At 35.6% G+C, this 15,575-nt stretch overlaps 4 protein-coding genes across 4 annotated transcripts; all 4 read left to right on the plus strand.

Annotated features, from left to right (window-relative positions):
- Positions 1 to 42: 42 nt before the first annotated feature.
- LOC112568800 lies at positions 43 to 5,159 on the plus strand. Its single transcript, XM_025246283.1, has 5 exons — positions 43 to 346; positions 683 to 1,051; positions 1,865 to 1,987; positions 2,247 to 2,417; positions 3,578 to 5,159. Exons 1-5 carry the CDS (start codon positions 256 to 258, stop codon positions 3,679 to 3,681), a joined length of 858 nt encoding a protein of 285 aa, XP_025102068.1. The 5' UTR covers positions 43 to 255; the 3' UTR covers positions 3,682 to 5,159.
- Positions 4,566 to 7,901, plus strand: LOC112568801. The gene is made up of 5 exons (XM_025246284.1): positions 4,566 to 4,692; positions 4,921 to 5,280; positions 5,750 to 5,875; positions 6,160 to 6,234; positions 6,784 to 7,901. The coding sequence occupies exons 1-5, from the start codon at positions 4,602 to 4,604 to the stop codon at positions 6,894 to 6,896; spliced, it is 765 nt and encodes a 254-aa protein (XP_025102069.1). The 5' UTR covers positions 4,566 to 4,601; the 3' UTR covers positions 6,897 to 7,901.
- An 823-nt stretch (positions 7,902 to 8,724) lies between these two features.
- Positions 8,725 to 11,150, plus strand: LOC112568749. Its single transcript, XM_025246219.1, has 5 exons — positions 8,725 to 8,997; positions 9,256 to 9,609; positions 9,926 to 10,039; positions 10,368 to 10,535; positions 10,883 to 11,150. Exons 1-5 carry the CDS (start codon positions 8,919 to 8,921, stop codon positions 11,011 to 11,013), a joined length of 846 nt encoding a protein of 281 aa, XP_025102004.1. The 5' UTR covers positions 8,725 to 8,918; the 3' UTR covers positions 11,014 to 11,150.
- Positions 11,151 to 11,195: 45 nt separating this feature from the next.
- Positions 11,196 to 14,763, plus strand: LOC112568374. The gene is made up of 4 exons (XM_025245656.1): positions 11,196 to 12,283; positions 12,600 to 12,992; positions 13,394 to 13,510; positions 13,917 to 14,763. The coding sequence occupies exons 1-4, from the start codon at positions 12,193 to 12,195 to the stop codon at positions 14,078 to 14,080; spliced, it is 765 nt and encodes a 254-aa protein (XP_025101441.1). The 5' UTR covers positions 11,196 to 12,192; the 3' UTR covers positions 14,081 to 14,763.
- The last annotated feature ends 812 nt before the right edge of the window (positions 14,764 to 15,575 follow it).

Raw genomic sequence — 15,575 nt, forward strand, 5'->3', positions numbered from 1 at the left:
GTTATATCGTTAATGTGTATGTCAAAGGTCAACTAAATAGATCATCGTACACACAATGTATTTCCTGCTTTCCCCAAGTCAGCCTCACAAACACACAGACCAACAGTCTTCATTGCCGGATGTGACGTTTTCCTGTAACGCCTGGTGTACGGATGCTTCAGCTGTAAGACTTCAAACTACACTCCTGCTTCTTTTTATATTCTCTCGGGAAACTAAAGCTCATCTTAACAGATTCATATTGTTGCTTCTTTAGCGATGAAAGCCTTTTGGAGGAGATTCGTATTGTTTATTTTTCTCATTGATCTCTGGTTTACTATTATCTGTTCACAGGAAACCACTAAAACATGTAAGTTCTAACTTAATGTATTTGTATTTTGATTGACTTCTTCTCTTGCTTACTGTTACTGCCTTGAATATTACATACAATTTAAAATCAACCCCAAATACATCGTTTATTTATTAATTTATTTTTTTGTTTGCTCGTCTGCTGAGCTAGTATTTTTTTAAAAAACTGGACTGTACAGTTAAATCAATCAGCAGCTAAAGAAAATTTTAATGTTCGTAGCTGTGCAGCTAGAATGCACGACTTCAGGGATGAGTTGTCTATTCCTCCACCATTTCGTTCTCTTATTTACTTATCTACTCCCCATTGTCATCAGTATGTTATCTGTGTCTATCGCAGGTGCCGAGTTGAAGCTGGATGATGCTGCCCACGGTGTCAACATCTTCCAAGTGACCGAGGGCAGTTACTTCAACATCAGCTTCAAGCTGACGACAAACAAGTGTCAGGTCCAACCGGCCTGGTTCCGAGTCAAAGTGTCGACAACTCAAAAAAACCGACATTTTCCTTTTTGCACTATCATCTTCCATAACCAGATATGTAATGTCACGGATAACTCGCAAGGATGTCACTGTTTCCACGACAACTTACAACCGAGAGCTTGGATTTACAGGAAGGCTTCTCTGTCCGACATGGTGCAAATACTGGAATGGACAGATTCCAAAGTTTCTGGCACACAGAAGGAAGAGACTTTCATCCTTAGCGTTTCACGTATGAGAATTTTCTCTTTTTTTTATTGTGCACAATACAAAATACCATAATATTCAAAAAATCTACTAATGCTTTTCAGAAAATTTCTTTGTCTCGCAAAGTAAACACCAACATCAGCTTAAAAAAAACCAACAACATAAACTGACTACATTCAGTTCACACTTACAGCTTTTTAAAGTATTACAGCTCCCAGAGAAAATTTTATTCAGTATTATAAATTTACGCCATGACAGTAAAGTGAAATAATACAATATGAGATGATTTGCCTTTTACAAAAACGGGTTTACTTTTGTATGGGATAGTCAAAGGAATAGAAATCTCTACTTGTTTTTAAAAGTTTAGAAATTAAGATTAGCAGACTGTTTTCATCAAGATTTGTGTTTGGTCATTTAAAATTATTTTGTTTGAAAAATACTTTTCTCAAGTGTCAGCTTATTTTTAAAACCTATCAATTATACTTTATTTTAAAGTATGATAAAGGAAGTATTTCAGTAAGAAAAAGACATGATTCATTTTTTCTTCTGCGTAGTTAGAAATCCACAGTTAATTCTCTTACTTTTGCTTTATTTGTTTTTTATGTACTGTCAATTATTTTTAGTCAAATAACTTATTTATATATATATATATTGGTAACAACATTACTTTTACTTCGGTATTTTAAAGAATTAAATTTGAATAGTATTCATGATTAAACTAAACATTTCGTTTGGAGAAATCTACTCATTTGTCAACAAATTGGTGTTTTTAAAAAAGACAGAAAACAACTTGTTGATCAGCATGCGGTCATTAACTGAAGATTGATTGATGTTTCAGCAAAGCCAGAGACGGAAAGAAGAGTAACTCTACTGACTTTTGCAATCGCATCAGCGACTACCTTTCCCTTGCTCATCTTCATCGTTGTGACCATTACCTGCATCATTAGACGTAGAGCTCAAGGTCTGATTCTTATTTCGTTTAGCTGTGTATTAAAACTCTGGCAAAGTCTGTTTAAATGGAAGACCACTAAATAAAGCAATAAATCTTAATTTATGTTCATTAACATTCAAATAGAGGTGGAAGAATAGTTCCATTTATATTGGAATTGTTAAAACCCCGAGATTTGTATATTCGAAGTATTGTCAGCGTGGCTCCTATCATCAACTTTCTTTCAGCTGTTTCCTTCATAATGATGATAAACAGATGATGTTTTTGTTAGTTTCAGATCAAAGGGCGAAGAATGAAAGAGTCGCCACAAAAGAAGAAGACATACATCATTATAGTACGTTGAACCATGCAGGTCAAGTCTGCGAAGCGAAGGTCATCAACCACACATCCTACACGGAAGCTGCTTCTTCCAGTCAGTCACACTGCTCCAGTTCTCTCGAAGGTAGGAGAGCAAAGACAGGTGAAAAAATGCATTGAGGGACATTAGGGGAGACCAGACTAATTTTTCAATGCTCTAATGAAGACTATGCGTCTCCTCAATGTAAGTTCGTACCAAGTCTATTTTTTTATTGAATTACAAAAAGCATAACTTTTCCTTATTTTATTTTCCTTAACATATGCAAATGAAGGTGAAAATTACATGTTTACAAAGCTTTGTAGACACATATAAGCCTATATTATAAAGCTTGCTTAAATGAAACAATAAATTCAATGCTGTTTGTATAGTAAACGCGATCCACTGTACTGTTTATAGCAGAGTTTCTCCTTTTTCAAGAGTGAGAGTGGGTACCCCTCGTTCTCGCATAAGGATACTTATTTTCATAATGATGTGTACTTATTTATGTTGCTGCGTACCCCTTGCCATAGCCCTAGGGAACCGCGTGCTTAAAGGATACGGTAAGGGAAGTAACTGAACAGAGTAGACACAACTGTAACCGTTAACAGCGGATATAACGTGGATTTATTTTCAGTCTTTAAAACTGCTAACAGTCTACGAATTTTCCGCTAATGATGTGAGGCAAGGTTTACCCGAAGTCTTTTATCCCCAGGGCTTCTGCTTACGCAAAACATTGCGTACAGTACGCATTAAAAGTTCGGAGGACCCCTTCAATTTTCGTCAATGGGGTCCCTTTCAAATTTGGGCGAAGAACAGGGACCCCTTAAAAATCTGAAGAAGGGGTCCCTGGGACCCCAAAGAATTTAGCCTTAGCAGAAGCCATGATCCCCATATTAAGATGGAAAGTGATTAGTTCCTGGTCCCATACCCACTTCTCGTTTCTTAAACACATTGTTATTATCCTTTTCCGGGTAATTCCCGTACCACAACATACATATCAGAGTTTACGAAGCATTGAAACATCGTATTAAATGTTTCCAATTTATTGCGGAAATTATTTACATACAGCATCAACCTAACCCTAACCCTAACCCTACCCTAACCCTAACCCTGAGTTTTAAAACCTTTTTGCTAATCACCAAAAAAACCTTTCTTAAATTAAAAAAAAAACTCTAAAAATAATATTAGCACGACAAATTTGTTCGTTTATAAAGTACAATACTAAAAATTATCAGATTCTCTAGTGTTATTGATGTTTTTTTCAGCTACTTATGAGCCTTTTGAGCAAATCAACGAGTACATGGAACCAGGTGTGCCTGTGAAGTCCTTACTAGCAGACCTAAAGGAATTCTTCAAAAATAAGTCCTGAAGTTCTTCGGATTCCACATCTCTGTGACGCCGACACCCAACTCAAGGGAATACTTACAGAGTAAGGAACTGATGTACAGATGATTCATCGTCTGACAAAACAAATAGCAAGAAGACCCGTTAACCATGGATGTTTATAGGTGGACTGCTGTCTGTCTGCCGAGACCAACGCTTAGCCTCTTGCAAAGTTCTCCGCTGTTAGTCTCGGCGAGCCTAAACAAAGAATGGGACTAAACCGGAAGCTTTGTACAAACCAGCCTCGTTTTAGTAGTTAACTGGAAAAAATCGTCCAGTAATACAAGATTGTGCTTCAAGTCTGTGGACATGAACTTTAGCCTTCCTGTCGAAGCTACTTAACAATATTCATGAACAGGCGTGTTTGATTGTATTCACCCACCCACACGCACGCGCACACACACACAAACACATACAAACTCACATATGTACATATACACAGTTTTTATTGAATACAGATCGTCGTTTTGAATTGTAGTGAATAAAATGTAGATGCTTGTATTTATATTACATTAAATGCAATTCGTGTGGTGAATCGTTTACTCATTTCTTAGTTCCTCATTTGCCGTCTGCGAGGGGTTAAACAAAATGATAATAACAGATAATGCACCAATTCATTTTGAGACAGAAATACACAGTTTCAAGTTGGTAAGAAATGTCACAAGGAAGTCCGAGGGTGGAACAAAGTGCACATGGATTTGTCACACTAGAAGAAGACATGTGCTCTTTTCTACACAAACCTAAATATTCAGACACAAGGAAATGAAACTGTTGCTATCTGTAAACAGTGATGCGGAATAAATAAGTAAAACACTCATAAACAATGAATCTATTGTATCTCTGTTTTTTTCTGATTTCTCTGACTGTTAAATTTTGTCGTGTTAGTCGTGCGAAGATCTCTTTCAGATGGAGATATGCTTCAACACTCGGCTGTGTTTTCTTTTATTTCATGCATTATTGGTCACTCAAACAGTCTCCAAAGAATGTTCAGAAACATGTAAGTGTTTGAAAATGCCTTTGCTAGAAGTATTATAATGATTTGCAACTAACTGTAACAAGGGATTAATGATTGTTTTATTAATAATACTAATAACAACAATAGTAGGATATTAATCGAGATGGAACATTTGTTCACCAATATGTTGACCAAACTGAATAATAAATAAAAAACATTCTTTTAAAATTCTGTTCGATAAATTTACTTGTTTTGAAATTATGAACTCAGGTGTCAAGCTGGTGCTTGCCAATAAAAAGCATAAGGACAATGTGGTTGAAGTAAACAAGGACAGTTACGTCAACATAAGCTTTGTGTTAACAACAAAGAAGTGTCCCACCAAGCAGGACTGGCTCCGAGTGAAAATCTTAAAACCTGGAGAAAGCCTTGGCACACCAATATGTACATTTGTTTTTCAAAAAGGTACTTGCACTACGACAGATTTGTCTTTGATGTGCAACTGTTTGTCCGAAGGACAAAAGGAGGGTTGGATGTACAAAAAAGTCAGTCGATCGGAGGATTCGTTTAAACTGGAACTGAGCACCTCCCTTGAATCTGCAACAACACAGTGCCTGTTTGTAAATGTTACAGGTATGAGTAGTCAGATGGCTTCTACTAAACATTGTCAGAGATACATTTCTCGTAAGTCGTTTTTTAGCGAAGAACACAATTTTGCAAGTTGGCAAGCAAGTAATATCAAAATGCACAGATTTCGGAATCAATTACCATTATTTGATGTAATGTAATTTGAAGGTTAACTATTGGATATTTAATAATATAGACACGCATCATTTACCAATGTATACATGGTTGTCTTTCTGTACTTATGTCGTATATGTAAGTTTAAATTACTTGGAGCAGAACGCGGAAACTATTATGAACCTCAACTTCTCAAAAACGCTTCTATTTTTATCGGACAACAATCAAAATACACACATTTATTTCAAATAAATGAGAAAAAATACACTAAAAGCTTTATTTTGCAGAGTGAATAGCACATATAAAGCATAAACTTACATGAACATAATAATAGCTTTATCTACTGACACATTTCCATCAGGACACAGTACAGAAGACACAATGACATCCGGAACAGTAGAGATCATTGGGATATGCTGTGCTCTGGGGACCTTCCTGGTTGTCGTGTGTGGTGGTGTCATCTTTCTGAAAACACGTAAATATGGAGGTATAAAATTCAGACGGCTATACATGTCTCGCAATTTAGTTTCATAGTTTGCCATATTATGCATCGGAGGAAAATAAGTTTCATAGTATGCTATGAAAGTGTCGCCAAAGAAAAAATGCACAAAAAATTGCTATATAATGTGTTTACAAATATTTGATAGGATGAACTATGACATACATTTTACGATATTTTTATCAAATAATATTAGGTTCAGGCAATCAGCAGAGCATTAAATACGAATACATCTGTAATGAAATATTACACTGGGGTATGTGGTTTGACAGGAAACACAGGTAAACAAACTAACCATGGAGGTGTCATACGTTACCAGGCATCGCCGAGTACAGAAACCACTGAAGGTAAATAACAATGGCTGCATACAGATTTTGTATTTGATTGATGATGAAGATGTTTGGTGAGCAGAAAGAGCTTATGGTAGTCTTATAATTGGTGAATTGTTTATGAGCTTAAATTACAAAATATACAGGAAACAAAACGCAATATTTTCCGGAAACATTTCTATAGGAGGTCCTTGAATTCTTCTTTACTCTAGTGAGCCGTAGCAAGGCTAAATCGTGTTCTTGAGGCAACGTGCCCTGGCATGAAATAACAAACGTCTTTTTTTTACAAAGTTATAAAGCCGTACTTAGACCCCGTTGATATTGCTTTACCCCGGAGCAGTAAGAAAGATGCCCTGGGTAAGTAATAGCCGCAATAAGATTTTAGTTTTCTACTTTTTTGTTTTCCAAGATTTTGTGAACTGTTTCTCTCCCCTTGACCTTTTGATACTACCTCCCTCTTTAAACGCATGAAATAAATTAAAGCTTTACAAATATTAAATATTTCTTACTGTCAATATTGTTCGCTTGTTTCTTCTCTGCTAAAAATGTTTGATGATGTCTATTCAGTGCGACCAGCAGATCAGGCTGAATCATCGGAAGAAACTAAATACTACGAGCCTCTGTTTCCTATGGACCTGGTACTGAGAAGTCTGAAGACTCAGTTTAAGAGTGAAGCCTAGTATACTATTATACTTCACAACAACTTGCTCGTCCTGGACTTCAGTATTATCCATAGGACTGAGACAGCAGACACTTATACTTTATCATTAAAATGAGCGATGATATGGCACAGTAAAACCTGGTTCTTTCTCTCTCTCTCTGTCACATGTCTTACATATATATACTTAAAAATAGAGGAAACGTAAGAAAAAGGCAAGTATTTTATTAACAAATCAGAATGTGTGTGTGTCTGTGTATGTAAGTCTATTTGAATTAAAGAGAAAATATAATATAAAATTGTAAATGGTATCTTCAATGTTAGCTTATATTTTTTCAATGTATTTTATCCAATGTTTCTTTCATTACCTTGTTTTCTTACTATTTGCTGAACTACGGCAGTAGAAAATATTTGTACACAAAATATTGTTAACGGGTATGCATAGATATGAGTAGTTTTGTACTAGTTCTTACACACTTGGACTAACTGTACAAATTTTGCATTTGTAATGACGATGTGTAACGATGAATTATTAGTGTTCATAAGGATGATCAAACTTTAAATGCAAGTATATCCAGACACACAGAAACACAAACCAAAGTCCAAGAGACAAAGCTATATGTCAAATATTACCTTCTTTCTGTGGAGAATATATTAACACTTTAATAAATGAATATGTACTAATTATTCCAGAACTAATTGCCCGACTAGTCTCTGGTTTCATTATTTGTTCTTATAAATTTGTAGTCATTGACAGTGAAGCCAATGTGTGCAAGTCCCTGCAAATAAGTATTCATACTGAATACCTAGCACATCTATATGTACATCCTGAAATGTTCAATTTCAAAATGTTGATAGGATTTTAGAAACTATTTTCTTAAAAGTCTGTAACCTATGTTTGTTTGCATGTAAATAACATTCAATAACATACTAGCAATATAACAGAATTTTTTAAAATAATGTATTGTTAATGTTTAATGTTAATCAAGCATGCAATAATTGGAAAGAAAGAAAATAAAAAGAAATAAAGGACGATAATATCTCTTTGTTATCAACATGTAGCTGTTGACGTTTTTCTCTCATACATTGACCTTTGACACCAGTTCACAACAAAAGCTGACATCCCTACAAATGTGGGTTGGCATTAGTGTCAAGACCCGAAGACAAATTTCAGATGGATTTAAAACATTCATAGTAAAAAAATAGCGTTCTGATGATGTGTCACAATTCCATGGTGTTGTTTTAAAGGGTTGGGTATAAAGGATTCAATAGTGGGTAGGTGGCGAATATGGAGTGGAAGATAGGTCTACTGTTTCGTTGCACAAGAACTAAAGGCCATATGTTGTTGTTATGGTGACAGGAAGAGTGAGGACACGATCACCAGACGAGGAGCGGAAATGTCTAGCTGGAACATAAAAAAGAACAGTTAAGAATAAAAATCAGGGCAGGTTCCAGCAAAGAAATTAAAACACAGCTTGGTTATGGTGATTTTTACTTATAGGGAATATTGTCAGTAAATGGATCGCGCTTGAGTCGGCAAAAGTGCTGGGAAATCGGAAAGTAATCTGAAGTGTGTGAAGTCACTCACTTCTGCATTTAAAATATAAAGAAACTAGAAGACTAACGATGGACTTGGTCGTAACAAAATATGACCGTCACGTGAAGTCATTTCCTCAGAAAAAATAGGGACAAGCGACTTAATTCCAAAGTTTTCAGTTTCGAAAGCGATTTCCAGATCACGACAACAACAGCCCATGGAGACCAACATGTAAATGAACCGTAACATGAAGAGCAAGTGTTTAATTAAAGATAATGAGTTTGAATACAAGACAGTTGCAGATAAACCTTATCATTTGAGGCAAACCCCGCAGCTTGTGTATGTGTGTTAATTATGCTGATTGACGCATGCGTACTGAACCAACTATTATTCATTCGGACTAAAACAATTTGTGGACCTTAAAACCTGGGTTTTACTTTCTCTTCCTTTTCCTTCTTTGCTGACACATGGTTAAGCAGTGAAAGTAGTACTGAGCTTTATCTCGCGATGCAAACATATTTGAAAATCTGCCTGTGCTTTTTTGTAGCTGATATTTTATTGGATGCACACACGGGATCATCAGCATGTGAGTATTTTTAATGTTCTTTGACCTTTTACTAATTATGTAATGAATTATCTATTCAATAGGTACAGGTACTCTTTAAATATTTCTTCTTCATATACATTTAAATGGTATTAGCTTTGTAATGTGGTCTCACATAGATGAAAAAATATTACTAAAACTCTTACCTTTGAACTATGTTATAATTTTTCCAAATTCCTTTTATACAGTAGGGTATTTTAGCATACAATATATATTTCTTTTCGCACTTTTCCAAATCAGGTGCTGTGCTGGAACTAGTTGATAAAAGATCATCTGTTGATGCCTTTCAAGTCAAAGAAGACGTTTATGTCAACATCACCTTTGTGTTAAACACCACACATTGCCAGAACATCGAGGACTGTTTCATAGTAAAAGTGTCAATGGGCGACAAAGATCGTCTTGTTCCCATCTGTACGATTGTCTTTAATGGCACCTGCAATGCCTCGGATGGTTCAAAACAATGTCATTGTTGGAACCAAAGCCAGAAATTAGTGACTGTGTACACAAGTGTCAACTCAACAGACAAAGTTTTCGGTCTAGAAAGGATAGACTGCACGAAAAAAATCAGAGTGAAATCTTCCTTTAGTATAAATCGTAAGTATTTTCGAGTAATACTTTTATACAGGAATATTTGTGTGAATACATATATGAATAGAAAGGCAGGCGAGAATGCATGTTAAGGTATGTTCAGATGGTTGGAGGCAAGCATGCCTCATTTCACACTGAAAGTTAGAAAACACAAAATAAGGAATTAAAAATCAAATTTAATACAGCTGCACGCTGACAGATTAACAGTTTTGACTTATTCTCTTAATGTAATTTAATTTAATTTAATTTAATTATCGCGGAAAGGACTATACTCGGCGATTGCTTACAATAAGAACTAACTAACGGCTTAAATACATTTCAGGATTTTTTAGAAAGGAAGATGAGCTAGGAATAACAGAGATAATTGCAATATGCTGCGGCGGGGTCATCGTCCTTATATTAGCTGCTGTCATCATCAAAAAACGAATTTGTGGAGGTACAAAAATTTCGTTGTTAATGATATTTCTTGAAAGGGTCTTTCTTTCTTTTGTATTAAAACTCAATGCAGACAATTATCTAACAAGAAGTACAGACAGATACCTGTGTGTATGTGCGAGCTAGCATGAACAATAATGACTACAAATAATTCAGTCAATTATAAATCTTTATAAACTCTTATGAATGTTTTTACTCAAACTTTTGCCAGAGTTGCAGCTTGTCTGTGCTTGAGGTTGGTTTAAACATACACTAAAAAGCAGACTAAATAGTCTTTTAATTGTCTTCATTTGTGCTCGCCAAATCATTAATTAAAATAATGATGTCAGCGCAAGGAGCCTACAACATTGCATCATACAGAGATCGGCGAGAAGTGCATTCCTACGAGGTCATCAGAGGTCGGGGTCACGGTCTGCAGGGTCACGCACAGACAAGGGGTCCGAGTGATGGAGGTTCTCCTGATGCCAACGAACCTCGCGGTTGCACATCTGCCAGAGGTAAGTAACGGAAAAACTTTTGTCTTTATCTTTTATAAAAAAACAAAAAAACAAAAACAAAAAACAACAACAAAAAACTGTGTAAATAAGGTAGTTTGTATTCAGAATTTTGTTTACAAGTTTTATCCAGTTTTCATCTTTTACATTACCGTCTTCTTTTTCAATTTGGTTTTTCCCCACATTTATTATCAATTATTTACTGTTGATTGTTACATCTTTATCACACATTACGTTTGCATTTTTCGCATAAGCTTAAAGTTAAAAAAAAAAAAAACTAAATACTAAACACTATGGCAAGTTTATAAGCATTGCTTCCTGCGATGTCTGTCTATTCAATTTTTGTGCAGACTACCGGCCTCGTCAAACTGAACCACCAGACTCAGACAGTGACTACCTGGAACCAGTACTGCCCACTCGTATAGTCCTGAAAAGTTTTAAAATAGAGGTTGGACAACGGTTTTGGCAAGTCCCATCATGACACCAGGCCTTGTGGGACGTGTGGTGAAAGACTGGAAATTACAAATAGACGATTCTCTTTTAAAGGAAACGATTTGTTGTTTGTACGTTTTCTCAGATAGTTTATTCCCGACATGGTACATAATAATTCTAAAAAAGAAAAGAGAACACATACATGCAAAGAGACCGACCGGCCGACAGACAGACAGACAGACAGACAGACAGACAGACAGACAGACAGACAGACAGACAGACAGACAGACAGACAGACAGACAGACAGACAGAAGGAAATAAATATACATATAAATATACATAAATGTACTCTCAAATTACCTTATTAAACCTGGAAAAAGAAACAGCTAAGCGACAATAATTAAAAACTACTGCAGTCAGTTGAATTTCTTTTACTAAGGTCAAAGCAGAAGGAACTTACAGCCGGTGACTAAAGCAACTACCCGGATGTGCGGATGTCCGGGTGTCCGTGTTTCTGGTATGACATTTCATTTTGTTCTCAGCTGAACTGTACCTTGAATTGTTATTCGTAACATGCTTGCTTAACGATGTCAGGATTTCTAAACCTGTGCCTCTTTGTTAATTTGTTATTAGAGGGGAGAGCACTGAATCATATAAGTATTCAGTGTTAATTGTTTTTATATTTTTCTTGTTATTATTTTGTTACGTGTAGTTCATGGTTATCATATTTTAGATATAAAATATTCTTTTAATTAACTTTTGTCCATGACAATAGTACCAAAATGGGAAGCACTGTTAGCAATTGCCTATAAAGTGAGAAAGCCCATGGGACTCAGACGTGGTACATAAGTAAAAAGAATTCATTGCAACCAGTGTGATTGTTTGAAACAGAAAATAAAAACAGACATTTTCGGAAATGATAATTATTTCATTTTTGTGTGTGAATATTTATCTGCGATTGTCTGGATTTACCTCTGTACTGAACTATAGAACAATAAAGACGACGTGTGGTCCAAGCGAAGACAAAACTTCTGTAAGGTATCGAAACAGTATATATATATACACAATGAAACTGAAGGAAGTTTTACATGTCTAAAAAGAGCATCAAGACCAATGACGGAATAGCAGGAAGCCTTACTTCCGTTCTGAGACACCATGATTCATTTGAAACCATTCTTATAAAACGTCTGACAGACAATAGTTTCTTATCATTCCTATCAGGTTGCAATGAAGTTGAGTACAACATTCGTTCTGTCCTTCACTTTTATTATTACAGCGCTGGTGTACTCTTCAAACGGCGAAAAGAAAGAGAAAACATGTAAGTTTTTCTTTTTTTACTATTTTGCGATCTTGTTCAACATCTTTGTTACTATTTTGTGATTTTGTTCTACATCGTTGTTAATATTTTGTGATCTTGTTTAGAGCAGTCACTCCGCCTTCGGCTGAGATATTACTCTTAATAAATTCCCAATATTACTACTACTACACACCAGGAATAGTTTAATAAAAACAGCCACAGCATGTCTACCAAAAGTACAAATAAACATTTTTAATTATTTACTTTATTGTTTACCAGGATATTTAAAATATCGCTCCAAAAGACAATAATCTTTGTTTCAACATTTTGAGTTCAGGTGCTGATGTAAAGCTCGCTGAACCTGTAAACGAGACGGTTGAAGCAAACAATGATGGGTACGTCCACGTCAGCTTTATGCTGAATACAGACAACTGTCAAGATAGCCCCGATGGGTTACGACTGAAGATATCAACGTGTGAGGAACGCCTCCCTTGTTCTTTCTGTACAATTGTTGTCAATGGAATCTTATGCAATGTTACTGATCGGTCACACACATGTCAGTGTTTAATATATCAACAACAGATGTTTGTGTCGCTGTACAAGAACATCAGTCGCTCAGACAAAGAGATCAGGCTGACAGTGAGATTGAAAGATTTGACGGAAGAAACCCTCACCCTAGTCAATATCAGTTTCGTCAATGCTACAGATGCATCATCTGTCAACAGGACAGGTACGTATTCTATATAAGTATTCATACATATACATGTATAAGTTAATGGGTGCGAGTGTGGTCTAACTCATTGATTATTTTAATATGTAAATTAGTTATGAGAATGACAAAAATGTATTTACAAATTGAAACATTGCTTTACTTGTAAAATCAATTATTATTTACCTATAACAGGGCTTCTGCTAAGGCTAAATTCTTTGGGGTCCCAGGGACCCCTTCTTCAGATTTTTAAGGGGTCCCTGTTCTTCGCCCAAATTTGAAGGGGACCCCATTGACAAAAATTGAAGGGGTCCTCAGAACTTTTAATGCGTACTGTACGCAATTTTTTGCGTAAGCAGAAGCCCTGTATAATTAATTAGGATGTTGCTCTGATTTCTTAGGTAGCTCATATATTTCTTTAGGACCGAGCGCTGAGAAGATACCAACATTAATGACATCAATGATAATCGGCTCCTGTGGCGGTGTTGTCGTGGCTGTTGTGTTCATTATCGTCGTTATCATAAAACGAATATGTGGAGGTACTGCAGTCTTCTTGATCTAAAGTTAAACAGAAAATCTTTTTGATTTTCTTCATTTTCCTTTCTTCTTCGTTCTCTTTTTTTTTTTCCTCCGCCACGTAACCTATGGCATGCACTGTCTTGATAAGTGATTGTATGTTAATTAATCGGCCATATCTATTTTTAGTTATAACTGTGACAATATTTAGTCTCCATCCACTTGAGGGTTTTACATTTCATCTTGAAAAAAGGAGGAGATTAGCATTATTATGATTTCATATTTTTATTTATATGAGAACAGCTATAAGAAAAAAAAATTGACCTTTTCTAAGTAACGAAAGAAAAATGCACAACATTTATTAGCATAGTTGGAAAATACAGTCCATAATTGACATAAAATGGGTGTAAATAAAACCATTTGTTTAAGGTCAAAACGTGGATGTCATCGACTTACACTTCAGACAGGAGGAACCGTTTTGGTACTATACAACCTCAGAAAACTCCTCAGTCAACACAGAAATACCGAGCAATGTGATGCCATGCCGGCAAGTTGTTAGACCTCTGCGGCAGATAGAGAGACAGAGATTGTAACAGAGATTGAACTAAATAGTTTACAAAAAGAAGAAAAAAAATGTAAAAGCTCATGTAACTCTCTCATTTTCTTTGTTGATCCGACTAACGTGGCAAAGAGAAAAAATTGTACAGAATGTAATGACAGTTTATTGACTTCTCAAAAAAGTTTTGTGTACTAAACTATTGTTGGTGGAGCAGTAAGTTAATCACCTGTCACTATAACAGTGAGAACTGAGTGTCGTCACTCCGACAGGTGTGTGGATGTCAAACCTTCGGCGCTTGTGTTTGTGTGTGTGTGTCTGTGTGTGTGTGTGTGTGTGAGAGAGAGAGATATCTACGTTAGCTGTATGTGTATTTGGCTGTACAGTACATTTCATGTCTACCCTGTAAATGTGTATTCTTGTTCTCTTGTATGTAAAGCGATTAAACTGTCATCGAAGACAATGAGCTAAGACAATGCTCACCGCAGTGGAAAAACCAGAAATATATAATAAAAACGAAACCACGAGACTTGTACCTTGATCGTTCACTTTCTAGTTCCTTACTGTTTCCACAAACTGATATGAAAAAGGTTACAATAGCTGATAGTAAAGTAAATGCATTGTAAATGTTTTCACACTGTAGATTGAACGAGGGTGACTCCAGAGAATGTTAATGGCATCAGGAGAATAGTGTTAAGATATTGAGTGATGTTGAGAATATGAATAAATGTTACCACATGACACAGCAAGAAGGTGATCATCAGTTTATTCAATGTAGCTGAAAGTTGATGCCAAAGAAAGTGAAGCGGATGGAATGGATTCCAGCCAGTAGACCAAACAGTTCGCACTTCAAAATAATATTATATACCGAAGAGGGCCAGAAGAGGAAGAAAACGCAGCAGAATCAGATGTAAACATGAAGGTCCAACACTTTTATCCAAATGGAAGCACGACAACAAAATATAAACAATTTCAAGGAGAGTCGATCCCTCAGCCTGTTAGGCGAAGGGACAGAACTCTCTAGGGGTTTGATATTTTAAAAATAATTACTTACAGTCTGCTTGTATTCTATTTAAGAAATGCATAAGCACAGAAAAAATAGTTAGAATTAAAAATAAAAATTTCACCACCATATACATTCAATACAAAAATAAAGAGTGTTTAAAAAATTGATTTAAATAAATGTTATAATATTCATTTTAATTTTATTACTTTTGCTGTTATTATTGTCTTAACATTTAGTTTGTTAAAAATATCTTCCATAAACCAGCTGTTTGCAACGGGTCAAACAAGTAGTCGTGTCCATTCCAGTATATTAAAAATATAGAATTAAAAGAGCAAAGAATAAAACAAGTTGTGACTCGTTAAAGACCCACGTAAACCATTTTGTAAAAAGTGGTCAACTGTGTCTATTGGGAGATTTATCATGCATGTATCGGATATTTTAATAACAGGTTCGTAGCCCTCCATGAATATTTTTCCAAATAAATAAATTGTCCCCTGTTACTCCCAGTGTTTGACGCGTGTCTTAT

This window comes from Pomacea canaliculata, linkage group LG7 (genome assembly GCF_003073045.1).
Source record: "Pomacea canaliculata isolate SZHN2017 linkage group LG7, ASM307304v1, whole genome shotgun sequence".
NCBI lineage: Eukaryota > Metazoa > Mollusca > Gastropoda > Architaenioglossa > Ampullariidae > Pomacea > Pomacea canaliculata.

Coding starts and splice junctions, on each gene's coding strand:
- LOC112568749 (XM_025246219.1), top strand. CDS start 8,919: ATGCAAACATATTTGAAAATCTGCCTGTGCTTTTTTGTAGCTGATATT. Junction 9,610..9,925: donor ATCTTCCTTTAGTATAAATC/GTAAGTATTTTC, acceptor AATACATTTCAG/GATTTTTTAGAAAGGAAGAT. Junction 10,040..10,367: donor CAAAAAACGAATTTGTGGAG/GTACAAAAATTT, acceptor TAATGATGTCAG/CGCAAGGAGCCTACAACATT.
- LOC112568374 (XM_025245656.1), top strand. CDS start 12,193: ATGAAGTTGAGTACAACATTCGTTCTGTCCTTCACTTTTATTATTACA. Junction 12,993..13,393: donor ATCATCTGTCAACAGGACAG/GTACGTATTCTA, acceptor ATATTTCTTTAG/GACCGAGCGCTGAGAAGATA. Junction 13,511..13,916: donor CATAAAACGAATATGTGGAG/GTACTGCAGTCT, acceptor CATTTGTTTAAG/GTCAAAACGTGGATGTCATC.
- LOC112568800 (XM_025246283.1), top strand. CDS start 256: ATGAAAGCCTTTTGGAGGAGATTCGTATTGTTTATTTTTCTCATTGAT. Junction 347..682: donor ACAGGAAACCACTAAAACAT/GTAAGTTCTAAC, acceptor TGTCTATCGCAG/GTGCCGAGTTGAAGCTGGAT. Junction 2,418..3,577: donor CTGCTCCAGTTCTCTCGAAG/GTAGGAGAGCAA, acceptor TGTTTTTTTCAG/CTACTTATGAGCCTTTTGAG.
- LOC112568801 (XM_025246284.1), top strand. CDS start 4,602: ATGGAGATATGCTTCAACACTCGGCTGTGTTTTCTTTTATTTCATGCA. Junction 4,693..4,920: donor CAAAGAATGTTCAGAAACAT/GTAAGTGTTTGA, acceptor TTATGAACTCAG/GTGTCAAGCTGGTGCTTGCC. Junction 5,876..6,159: donor GAAAACACGTAAATATGGAG/GTATAAAATTCA, acceptor GTGGTTTGACAG/GAAACACAGGTAAACAAACT.